Here is a 14,105-nt window from a genome sequence, read left to right on the forward strand (position 1 = left end):
ATGTCAGTGTATTATGTCTTGTTTTGAAAGCTGTAATTTAGGACCAGACATTTATGGGCTGGTGATAAGTGCCATGGTGACAACTATTCCATAATATTTTCATATTTGTAGCATTCAGTAATTGGAATCCATTTGTGGTCATCATACTGTAAGACATCATCTGGAAACAATATTATTTTAGTTGCATGCCAAATCTACGTACATGAATTGAAGAAATCAAAGTAGAAGATTAAATTCGCTCTTACCCATCATTCTCAAATTAACCTCATCTTCATTTGTTTTATAGACTGATCATAAACAATATCTTCTTTTTAATAGAACAGTTGGTTTGGGATGACCTAATATTTTATAATAAATGCATTTATGACATTTTATTAACTATTTTACCCTAGAAAGTCCTATTGAACTATGCAACAAACCAGATTTTTAACAGTGACTAGAAACACTGAAATACACTCAAAAAACCATAACACACATCAAAATAGACAATTATTTACATCTTTTTATAGTATATATATATTGGTCTACAGCCAAATATTATGATTTGTAATTGTTTAAATAATAATAATAAGCAAAACAAACTTTGATTTAAGTGACTTTGATACAAATTATTTACTTTTTTACCAATTTCTGGCATAATCCATGTCATGACATCACTTGGTCATACTTCATTTTACTTGACTGGACAGGTATGATAAATTGGACTGGATTATGGTCAGAACTTAAAACATAAGAGTGAGATTATGATTATGAGAATCCAGAATGTATATTTACATATTTTTGGTGGAATTATTATATACAGTACTTATGTATTTTAAAGTAAATAAAGATGTAACAGACATACAAAATGAGGTTAAGGCTATTCAGTTAAGTATGACTGTGTGACTTCATTGCAAATGTAAATAAAAAATTTAATTCCTATAAAAATTACTAAAATCAGATTTTATTTTGCTTTTTTCATCATTATTCAAACACGCACAAATTATAATACATTTATCTTCATGAGTGTTATGGTACAGATATGTGTATTTCAATATATTTTGGTTTTTGAGTGTATTTCTGTGTTTCTACTGACCAGTGGTTTTTAATATCACTGACCTGGTGGCAGAGGTTATTAACTTCTTAAAAGCATGAATGGTCTTTAGCCAATTATAATTTCCATATTTCCATGCCAGAAAGGTACTGCAATTTTCATCTGTTGCTCTTGCTGCAGTAATTCTGTTTTTTTTACTGCAAGTATAACTTATACAGGCACACAATATCTATGTCTATCTATATATCGATCGATCTATCTGTCAATATATATATATATATTAATGTATTGTGTTTGTTGTTTGATTTTGATACACATTAATAAACTTTGGATTAAATAAACTTTTTTTTCTGGAAATGATTCCTGACCAACAGAGGACAGCGAAGATATGGAAATGCAGTTACTAGGGTCGACAAATGTATCCAGCAGAAGTAGACAGATAATGTTTCTCAATCACACTGATTCTTCAATAACTCCTCTTCGCAAAGACTGTGTGAATTTGATCTCAGAGCTATTACAAACAGTTGGCATAGAGTTACTTGGTTTAGACAGAAATGAGCTTTTCAAAAATTGGATCGAAGTGGCGGAGAGAGCCTCGAAAGATGATATCACAGAATTCTTGATAATCATCTCCAGGGAGTTGGTCTCTTGTCAGAATTCATACATGAAGCCACCAAGTAATAGTGAAACCATCAGTATGGAATCAGAGAATAACACAAACTATTTTTTAGGTGCAGTATTAATGATGTTAAGAGACAGGGCTATTCTTCATCCAAGGGCGACATTCAGAATTCATATTCTTTGTCTGGAACATTCAGACAGTCAGTTGTGTGAAAAATATATTGACACATATTCAAATTTCATGATTGTAAAAGGGGATAGAAAAAATACTTTTTTATATGATTTTGCTAAGTGTTTACATTGTACCAACAGTTTTATTTTTGATGAAGATGTCATGCCTTGTTTGTTAGAAAGACTGATTGGACCAACAACACTCCCAGAGATGACTACAACATATGCCTCGAAATTAAAAGAAAAGTTTTCAGAGCTTTTTAACAACTCAGCTCCAGCCCTTTAGGAGAAAGAATTGATACAGACATAAACTATGAAAATGAAGATCTGGAACAAACACCGTATTCTTCAGACACAAAGGTCCAGTCAGGACTTTCGTCCAGTAAATGTAAACATAAAGACAGAAGTGAATGATTACCATTTCTGAGATCTGTGTATTTAAAAGCCATAACGAAATGTTCACAATGCAGAGGAAAAGTTTTACTTTCATTAGATGAGACTGAGCTGCATATGGTTTGACAATTGTCCTTTTTTGTCACTTGTACTTAAGTGATTTCAGAGGTATGTTATAACATGGACAAATGATTGTATAATACTTACTTGTGATTTGTCTAAGTTTAAGATCTGTTAGGTGTTTTGAATGTCTAACACTGCATATATTATATATTTTATATCAGTTCTTGTTTATTTTATGTGTTTATTTGAAAAGATATGTATGTATGTATGTATGTATGTATGTAAGTATGTATGTATGTATCTGCATGCATATGTATGTATGCATGCATGTATTATGTATGTATGTATGTATGTATGTATGTATGTATGTATGTATCTGCATGCATATGTATGTATGCATGCATGTATTATGTATGTATGTATGTATGTATGTGTGTGTGTGTGTGTGTGTGCATGCATATGTATTAATGTTTGTATCTGCATGCATATGTATGTATGCATGCATGTATTATGTTTGTATGTATGTATGTGTGTGTGTGTGTGTGTGTGTGTGTGCATATGTATGTATGTATCATATGAATCAAAAGGAAAATAAATTATTCCAGCATGGCAATTATAGGAGTTGTTTCTTCTGCATTTATCAGGGTATTAACTTTCGCTTGCCAAATAACACAGCTTACCTAATGCCCATTGGGGGATGTATGTAATGTTATTTGGCACCTGATTATTGATACCATGGTAGTTGCTGAATAAAATATTAAATTTGTAAGTAATAAAACAATTAAAGACTTTTGATTTTGAGGATAATTCCACCACAGAAAAAAGATATTCATCTTGATTTGAACCTCGGTGAATATGCCGTTTTTTTTTTCTTCTTCAGAGGCTGGTAATATTTTTTATTGCATGCCTATCTTGTTGGTTAACAAACCAATATCATATTGCATATATGTAACGCTTGTTATTATATAAATATCTCCTGACTTAAAAGATTTTAAGGGAGTTCAAAGATTTTAAGAAAAGGGAAAGACGACTTAATAGGTCTGTACAGATCCCCTTCAGAATACATGCATACATATATATACATATAATATATGTATAGTATGTATACTGTATCAATGCTATATCACGAGATGTATACATTTTTAATAAAAAGGAAACGAACGTTGCCGAATTTCCTTTTAATGAAAAATTTATAGAATGATAATAATGAATTTTTATAACATTATTGTATGTTTAAGAAAAATACAAAAAAAAAAAACATAATACATCACAGTATGTGTACCATGTAACTGTATAATGTCAACATGGTCACAAATTTGTATCATTGATAAACACTGTAAATAAATCCCAAGGAAAGTGTACACATATCGTTACAGCAAACCATATTTTTGTAGGTTTTACTTGACGTAATTTCTATTTCAAGGTTTAAATTAAGCTCTAAATCCTTTTCGCTCTCAATCCACATTTCTGCATAGTTTGTCCATTATGCATGAGAGGGGAATGGGGGGAACAGAAATCAGAAAGGATTGTGATGAAAATGTGTATCATATTAAATTCGTTTAGAAAACAAGGATTATTAATACTTTTTATTATTATTTTCATATGCCACTAATGATTAATGTGTTGAAATTCATCATTGATCTAGAATTAACTGCAGACGTTCGCTAGAATGTTTATATATGCGTATTATTGTGCCATGGGTGGATCACAATTTGATGTAGCATTTGTATTGGTAGTCAAATTGCCTTATACCAACACTTTAAATGCCATGTTATTTTTAATGAATATGCTATATATATATATTATCCAGGAAAAATGTACATATCATGAGAAATATAATAATTGCTGGCAGCTAGAATGATAATTTATCAATTAGTAATTAAATAAATTTAATCAGTTAACAAAATATAATTCAGCCAAATGATTTCAAACACAACATTCAAGACCCGAAAGGAATCTCAGATACTTCTTAGAAACTTGTGTATCATTTTTTTGTATCTGATTAAATTGAAGTTTTTGACTCTGGTGTTTTATGAACAGCAGGAAAGAGATCATTCACCATTAAACGGGCAATGCTTTAGTTCGACTTGGATATGATCTTAAGTCATCTATTTTGCTCACAGTTGCTTTCCAGGTCAACCTGACATCTCAATATTTATGAAGTTTACCAGTACTGTTAATAAAACTTCAAAATACATTTTAACAAGATCTGTTATTGTACAGTATTAATAAAGATATATCACCCTTATCAAAGGTTAATATTTTTTATAATCACTGACCTCCAAAATACTTGCATGCAATGGTTGTGAGAGCATATACACTGAATGACTTAAGTACTGACCATTTAAATATTCTCCATTATGGGTAGCTTTTAATTATTTATTAAAAGGTCTGTGTTGAACTAAAACTGGTTCCAAAATCACAATGCATTTTTGTGACATGCTACGTCACAAAAAAGTGCTTTCACAACAGTGAAGCGCAATTTATTGAATGTTATGGAAAACTTGCATTCATTTTATACTGAAAGAGGGGAAATAATGTGGAAACGCATCACAGATAATAATGTTCACAAGAAGAGACACTGTAGCAACACAACGAATTAGACTTGTTGTGTTTTGGAAGGTGTTAAAAAATCAAAACAACATTACATTGACATAGACACCTGTTTTACATCGGTCACTAGATTAGCCAGAATAAAGGTACATGTAATTACCGGAAAAAATTCTGGAATAAAAGTAATTACTGGAATAATTGTGTAATACTAAAACAAACCCTACGATTTTCTCTCTTTGATACACATTTTGGCTTACTTGTACAACTGTAACATAAGTAGATGATTTAAAGTTAATGCATTTGTAAGCAAACTTTTGGTTTTAATTTCAACTCAAAACATTTCCAGTAAAGGGTAACATCGAAATTTAACTTAAATTATATTACAACATAGTGATGTAATTTATCTGCAACTGAATTATGTTACATATAAATTATATAAATTTTAATAAATAAAGGATTCAAACCTTTGGTTGAAACTCAAATATGTTTGCGCAAGTAGGGGCTGTTTCTTCATGTGCAATGACCTTTCCAGGTCGTGAACGCCCCAGTGAGTACAAATTATGTTCATGATTTGTGATTTTAATGCTGCTGTTGGCATCCTGAAATTATTACAACTTTGTCTTCAGTAGTGCTGATAAGGGAGCCCACTAAAGCGAAGTCTTAAACCGAGTGCATCTTTGCCCAAGAAACATTCAAAGACACTTAAAACTAGTATTTTTCCTCACTTAAAATGAAACTTGTTATCATGTTAATATTCTCTGATGTTTGTGCACACAGTTGGCGATAACTGACAAAATATTACTTTACGAAATGCACATGTAAAGAATTTAGATAACTTATGACAATAAACATAGAAATGTTATCATTATCAAACGAATATAGTGTAGAAATGTTTACATCCTTATTTGCATTCATTAAAACACACATAATGGATTTACTTTCCAACTAATGTACAGGATAGCCGACTATGCTCATGCATTATCATTTCACACCGTTCAACCAATGCTTACTTGGATTAGAACTTGTAACTTTGTTTATATTTTTAAATTCTTATCTCAAACTGTAAAGCAATTTTTGTAGCTATGATTTTGCAAAATATTAGATGAATATCATTTTGTTTTGCAATATCTAATAAGGAAAACTTAAATATTTATAGTATACAAAGTTGTATTATCTAAAGAAAAACTTCATTTAATTAGAACATGATTCTAAAAGATTCTAAAATGTACAGTCAACCAAAAATACAGCAGTCCCTTCCGAAAAATCAAATTATAAGCCCAATTCCTCTGATACTCAAACAGAGCTTTTGTAAAAATGAGCGTCCTTTTCATATTCTTCATTCTTGCAAAACCACCACTTGGCAAAGTTCCTAATGGTCGTAAGGAAAACGTTTTCTACATCGAAAAGATTATCATAATACAATAAAAAAAGTCAAACAAATGTAGATGCGATTTCGTTGAATATTGAGATGTGTGGGAGGGTTTTAAGGGCACCTCGCCTAAAACACTTTCTAATTTTGCCTGATTGGAAGTGAAATCAGACCGTTATTTTTAAAAAAAATGGGTGGTACAGATATTTCATTTAAACAATTTCACGTTCCTTTGCCTGTTCAACAATCTGAGGACAACCTAGTCATCATTCGATGTTACTATGCCACCCTAAAAGGTGACCAAAAGTACAAGAAACGTGTGATGTGGCTGTAGTCAGATTCATCTGTTGCGCTTGTTGAATATATTGGGGACTTTCCTGTGCTTTATCTTAATGGGGATGCTAAACAATCCAGAGGAATACATTTGGTAGCAGACTGACATGATGAATGAAATGACAGAATTACAAAAAACAAAGAAACCAGAAAAGTATTTAAAATATATGAACTAAAAAAAATCGAGTTTTTGGTCCTTTCGTGTAAGCAACAAACATTCGACAAGAAACACAGAAATAAAAGGAAAATAGATGTTTACGCACACTGAGACTCTAAAAATTTAATGTATGATGAAAATGGCTGTGGTGAAAGCCATTACATTTCCTGGTTCAAACCATATTCTTTGCAACTGTCATCTCTGACAAAACGCACAACAGAGAGTGATGGACTACGCTATCAGCAAAGCCGACAGGAACATCATCCTTGAAAAAATAGTTGGTGAAAACAGACATGTAACTGCTGACAACAGTGTTAGCTTTCATGTGAGAACCGAATAAATTAGACTTCATTTCTAACATTTCGGCAAATTTTCTCATATAATATGGTCAGTTAAAAGATCCAGTAAAGCTCAAGGTACATGTACCCAACCGCAGAGGAAAACTATGCAAATCATGGACAAACAACAATACAGTAGTGAGTCGGTCAATCACATTCTCATACAGGACGGACAGTGCAAATGACAGTCACAAACTGACTTTATTAATGGCATTCAGACAACGGTTGATGGGAAATACAAGTGATTATGACAAGGGATAGTTGGAGACAGATAATTTTAGGTCAAAGAGTACATCCAGCGCTATGAAAACTGCCATCGCTGTGCTGCAGTGATGGCTCACAGTTTCTCGGGATTCGATGGACATTTTATTCTGAAATACTATTCAGAACAAGGTACCGAATGAATGCTCCAAAGTCATAATGAACGGAGCCAAAATCATCGACATGCAAGTAGGACAAGTAGAGTGTCAAGATTCCATGAGTTACTAATGGCCATGCCTTTGGATGACAGAAAGGGCCAATAGGTTTTTTTTCCCCGCACTTTTTCAATACTAAAGCCAATCAACACTGTGTCAACCTGCATTTGCATGATGCTCACTATTACAACCCCAACAACATGTGCACCGAATAATGAGAAGCCTTTTGCGCTTGGTACCACTCTCATTCTTCTAATCCTTTTGACTTTCATGGAAGAAATTTTAAAGTAATAACGATCCAATGTGGACATTGTATGCCGTTGTTGTGGAAAAATTCATCAATTGTGTTTTGTTTTTAAAATGAAACTGTATGAATATATACTCTTTCACCTTTCTTTATCACTCTGGGTCCTTATTTTCACTCAAATTAAAATTGAAAGAATGTTTTCCTTTACATATGCACTCCAGGCAAAAACAGCAGTGTTTGTTAGTCTGACCATCCATCGTTGATGTGTTTGATTTGTTATGCTATGGACTATAAACACACACACACACACATACACCATTAAATGATGGGGTAAAGGGATTTAGGATAGTGTGTATGGATTGTTGAATGATATGGATGGTGTGATGGATAGTATGATTGTGGGATTACATGTAGTTTGTTTTCAAAACGTCCCCGTTTAGTCTGATAGTTGGTGTATGGAGATTTAACAATGGGGTTTTGTAGTATGTGTCTGTGTGTGTGTGCATGCTCATGCACGCTCGCGTGGTATTGGATGGTATAAATGGTGTGATGGATAGTATGTTAGTTGGATTATTCCAATTTTATATTTAAAAAATCAGGTTTCGGGATAGTAGAAGTGTTTGGATTGTATCTGAAAATGTTAACGTTACATTTTCCACATGGTTCCCATAGAGCATAGAAACGGCCGATAACAATTACAAAGCTACCATTTTCCATTTTCCCTATTAACATGTTTGTACCCTTCTATGCTTATGTCCACATAAATACTTGTCACCATAAACCTTTTTGTCCCATAAGACCATTTGAGGATATAAACCCGTTTGAGGTCAGAGGTACCCACCGATATCAACTTACCTTGGGAGGTCAGAGGGGCCCCCGCATGTTAATTTCCAGCTTTTAAGCCAGAGGTGCCCACACATGTTAATTTCCCGTTTGACGGAAAGATTAGCACATCCGAGGCTCTTTTCGCACATATTACTACTAGCATGAATACCTCTTTCCCATACTATATTCCATTCAATATTAATAAATCAATGGGAATTGTGTTATAGTCTGATTGTCTCACATTAAATGTGAGATTACCGTTTTACTGTTTATAATGGAAATTAGTACAGTGCCGAGTAACAATACTTTAAAAAAAAATATATACCGTATGTATTTCTATTTGAGAAGTGAATTCGTAGGAAATCAATAATACTAGCTTTTGTTTCGTTTTGTATATTATGCACGTATTTGAATTTGTATTATTTTGTACTTAATTTGTTGTTGTTGTTGTAGGGTTTAATGCCATTTTTCAGCACACAATAGGCTATACATGGCGGCCAGTATTAATGTTGGAGGAAGAACACGGGAAAACCCAGGAAAAAACCACCGACCCACGAGAAGCTACTGGCAAGCTTTCTCACATACCCACATTGGCTGAATCCGAGATTCGAACCCACGCAGAGGTGAGATGGCAGTGATCCGTAACGGAGAGGGAGCTTTAGACCACTCGGCCACTCGGGGCCCCTAATGTGTACTTGATTTAACATAATTCATAATAAAGGTAATCAAATAATCACGTGTTTATGTTTTTCAGCAGCAACTAAAATGACAATTTTTCTAATGTCTTCTATATAAGGTTGAGAAAAAAAAACCTGCATGTAAGTTTTTATCTGAATCTCTGTTGACCTAAAGGGTACTCATTCTAATCTAGCACGTCGCTTCTGTGGGCTTCCTTATCGATAAGTGCTACTGAAGACGAAGGTGTAAACCAAAATGGATGGCAATTAAATTAAACTCACAAGACACTTAAATATAATATGACCACGCTCTTGTGAATAATTCTGGTTTAATATTAATTTTCATATTTTTTTTTTATTGCAGCAAGTAATTTTCCCGCAAAAATCATCTTTTTCGTCAAATGCTTTTGAATGCCAGATATTTTAAAGCCACAGGCACTTGATTCCGGGGTAATCTAATGTGTACATGGTGAGTGTACATTTTAGCTTATCCCGGAATCAAGTGCCAGTGTTTAAAGCAGGTCTTTTGACTGTTCCTACTGTATCCAGTATGTAATTTACCTTAAACAATAATATCACTGTTTACTGCAAATGTATGAGCTGCAGACAAAACCCCAATTTAGCTCACAAATGAATTAAATTTAACTCGTTGTGTATATTTATTCCGGTAGTTACTTTTATTCCGATATTTATTCCGATAAATACATTTATTCCGGCATTGATTTTAGCACATGGGCTCGTATCTTGCTTACAATTTAATTCTCAGTCATACATACAGTATAAACTAATGTGAATTCCGGTAAAGACCTTTTTATTCCGGTTAATCAAGTGAACCGTTTCAAATTAAAGAACACATTTGTCATGGTCAAAAGTTGTAGTCTAACAAACATAGTGAGTCAAGTGTCCTTCATTTAGTTTCAGGTACATGTTAAAATATTACACCTTATATATTGTAATAGAAAGTATAGCACTCGAAGAAAATTATGAACAGGACAAAACATTTATAAATAAGCTGTAACCACAGAGAGAAATGTTAAAGATATTGGGTATTGCTTGTCTTTATTCAGGCAAATACTGTTATTCAAACAGTGTCATCGATTTTAAAACACCATGATATAACTTTAAAATTCATAAGAACTTATGTGTACATTTGGAATTGAATTGTTTTTTAAAAAAATATTTTGATCTGAATACGAAAAAGTATCTTTTATGAAGGTTTGTAAAAATGATATAAATATTTCAAAAATAAAATTGTAAATAGATAATTCTTTACCCACCAGATATAGAAGAAAACGAACTTTGTCCTAAAATGATGATCCACCACTAACTTCCTAATTTGTATCCGTCGAGCCGCCGAATGAATCATCGTTGTAAGGCTAATGTACTACTGACAGATTAAAGGTGCACGTTATGCATGAGTACGTTGTCTCAACCAACCTCGGTTGAACTCAATGGGTGAGGCTGCAAACAAAAAATTTCTTCTGGCAGTGGAAATTGTAACAAGATAATCAGGTGGGATTTCGGATTTGCAACAGAACACTTTTGATGGTGATACAAATACAATGTTTAGCAATGTTTAATGACGAATGACTTGAATGAGAAAGATTTACGATTAATACGTGCGTATAATATCCAAATACTGGATCTATTAATATAATCCGCACGAACTAAATAATGAAAATACAAATAATGACCTTACACAGTACAAGGACAAAGGGCAATTGATTCACAGTGTTTTCGAAAGAATGACTCGTATAGTAAAAATGTGTTCACTCAAATAGTGAAAATGATGAAAATGAATGGACAAATGTACAAAGTATCTTTACAGTCCCAAAAACACACTGGGTATTACAAACCCCAAATATTAGCCCACGGCTAAATGATTACATGTATGGAGTCACACACTCCGTCACCAGCACACTTAGCTACCAGTCACATTGGTCAAGCAGTCAGTATTCTAGGTTGGTCAATCAAGCAATCAGCGCCCACCAATCTCGGATCAGCGACGCCCGATCACCTGCTACTAGACCAGCAACACTGTTATATTTCAGCTCTACGGTTGATATGGTCAACTTCTGTGGTTAGCTCTGCAGCTGGTACCACGTCGACTCTAATCACTCCGATAACTCTCATTACTCTGATCACTCTGGTCAGCCAGCCAGCTGCGACTTCAATCAATATGGTCAGCTGAAAATACATCTAACACCGTGTACTATGCATGACACAGGCATATACGATAAAACGTAATAACGTTATATACGATAAGTTGCACAGCTTACGTTATCGGCACAATAATTACAAAACAATAAGCAAATTCAGAAGTTGCCGAGTGGTCTAAAGCGCTATCCATTACGGATCACTGCCATCTCACCTCTGTCTGCGTGGGTTCGAGTCTCGGATTCAGCCAATGTGGGTATGTGAACAAGCTTGCCAGTAGCTTCTCGTGGGATGGTTGTTCTTTCCGGGGTTTTCCCGGGTTCTTCCTCCACCATTAATACTGGCCGCCATGTATAGCCTATCGTGTGCTGAAAAATGGCGTTAAACCCTACAAAAACAACAACAACAAGTTCAGAAGTGAACCTAAACGTGCCCGACAAGAATCCTAAGGTACTGGACGTTTCTTAAAACTTCAACGTTATATATTGCTAATATAAATCTCTTGCTAAGTCACAAACAAGAATAGAAAATATTTGCATGATACAACGTAAGTCGAAGCTACATAGAAAATATACAAAGATAAACCTGGTAGTAGAATATTTATAACTGATACACAAGAAATTAATAACTCACATACCTCTACAGTTGAAGATGTGCAAGTCCTTACAATAGACGGCTCACTGATAAGACGTTCCGTAATGAAAAGATTTTGACCTTCGGTGAGGCATTTATACACAGACGATGCCGCAATACATCGTCTGTACGCTGGAAGTATTCGGTTCTGCATATCGAAAGCACTTCGCATGTGCGGCATAAGATGAACCGAAATCAATATTTCGAAATCTTTGTAGAATATACATAAATCACCTTCGAGTATCGTTGTACACAAAAACATACCCCGAGTACACGTTTTTAATAAATAACAGGATTTTTTACAATTCTGTTACAGAAATGGTGAATAAAAGGGTGAGTGATGACCTTACACGTAGAGAAAGCGTTAAAGAGAGAATCAGACGTTTAACCACAGCTCTTTTAAAAGCTAGAAAACACATGGCACATTGTGGTAAAACACGTAGCACATTTAATCAGGATTAAGAGAAAAACATTCTAAATGAACAATAATCTCATACATTCTTTAAAGAACTTGTTATTCTTGGTTTTGGGTTTAACTATATTTACCAACACAATGTAGGTTATACATGGCGATGGAAAAACAACCCAAGAAAAACTCGGTCGGAACCACAGACCCATGGGAGGCTACTGGCAGCTTTCTCACACACTCACAATAGCCCAGTCCGAGACTCGAAGACCATGCGAACAGCAGTAATATGTCATTGGTCGGTAATGGAGAGCTCTTTAGACCATTCGGCCACCCAGGTTTCCAAAGAACTGTAAATTTTCATCAATTGTATTAACTATAAATAGGAGGCCCCGAGTGGCCGAGTGGTCTAAAGCGCTCTCCGTTATGGATCAATGCCATCTCACCTCTGTCTGCGTGGGTTCGAGTCTCGGATTCGGCTAATGTGGGTACTTGAGAAAACTTGCCAGTAGCTTCTCTAGTGTCGGTGTTTCTTTCCGGGGTTTTCCAGGGTTCCTCCTCCACCATTAATACTGGCCGCCAGGTATAGCCTATCGTGTGCTGAAAATGGCGTTAAACCCTACAAAAATAACAACAACAACAACTATAAATAGAACTGTCGTGGGCAACCCGAAACATGAAATGAAAAATGCCCATATTAAAGAAGCATTTTAAAATATCTGTCAATGAAACAGACCAACGAAAAGTATTATAGCGCAGCGCAGTGCAGGACCTTTGGGAATTGGTGTGTCTGAAATGGACCAAGAGAACAGGTCACGTCGAAGAGACATCATGGCTGCTACCAGTACAATATGTTATGGCGCTTACCTACACAGGAAAGGGACGATTTACCTTATTCTGTAAAACAAGGGGTACCGATACAAAAGAAAGGCCCTGATCATTAGGGGTCACATGGTACAAGTGGTAGATGCACCAGACCTAGTACAGAATATAGAAAAAAAAGTATACAGATATACACTTGACTGGAATACCATTGGAAATCCCAATAGATGTGACAATACTGAGATTCAAACAGGAGTTGAACATGAAAGCTATCACATACAATTTGCAGGGGACACTATTCTGGAAATTGTCAGAAAGAAGCGAAAAAATCTTTGCTAATATACGTTTACATACACAGCTTTAAGGTGAGACAGCGGCATAAAGGATATATTTTCCACAGAGCGTGTTTCAAGTGCAGGCTGGAAGGCCATGCTCATGGAAAATGCAATACGGACAAGCGATTAAAACCTAAGGAAGGAGAACACATAAGGAAAGAAGAGAATATACTTATGGAAATAATTTAGGAAATAAGTAATGACGAGGAATCACCAGCCGTGCCCCAATCCCAAAAACACAGAAAGAAGACAAAAAGTGTCCCCTCACCTATAGTCTAAAAAGGAAACAAAAGGAATGAAGAACTCCTACAGGCCTTCATTCTATGCTTGCATCTTTTTATCTGTATATCTTTTGTGTAATGGTGGGCATGTCATTAAGACAATACGCATTTTCGCTTTTGTGACTTATAATTGCATATAGGATTGGGATCTCGCTAGTTTGAAAGCGCTGATTTCAATATCGTGATCGAAATTCCGAGTGTTGACATAATCTACACCCTTAGCGTTATCCTTCACGTTTCTAGTTCTAGCGATGTATGGGGAATTTAACAACATT

General features: G+C 34.6%; 1 protein-coding gene across 4 annotated transcripts in view; it reads left to right on the forward strand.

Annotated features, from left to right (window-relative positions):
* LOC149789214 (uncharacterized) overlaps positions 1–4,534 on the forward strand; it is a 44,341-nt gene extending 39,807 nt beyond the window's left edge. For all 4 annotated transcript variants that reach the window (XM_089975380.1, XM_089975382.1, XM_089975381.1 and 1 more), the window contains one exon: positions 1,408–4,534. In XM_089975380.1, the coding sequence (XP_089831506.1) occupies positions 1,408–2,111 (704 nt within the window). In that variant the 3' untranslated portion in view covers positions 2,112–4,534. The remainder of the gene's footprint in view (positions 1–1,407) is intronic.
* The last annotated feature ends 9,571 nt before the right edge of the window (positions 4,535–14,105 follow it).

The sequence above is a fragment of the Sinohyriopsis cumingii genome, chromosome 11, assembly GCF_028554795.1.
Source record: "Sinohyriopsis cumingii isolate HCF-2022 chromosome 11, ASM2855479v2, whole genome shotgun sequence".
Classification (NCBI taxonomy): Eukaryota; Metazoa; Mollusca; class Bivalvia; order Unionida; family Unionidae; genus Sinohyriopsis; species Sinohyriopsis cumingii.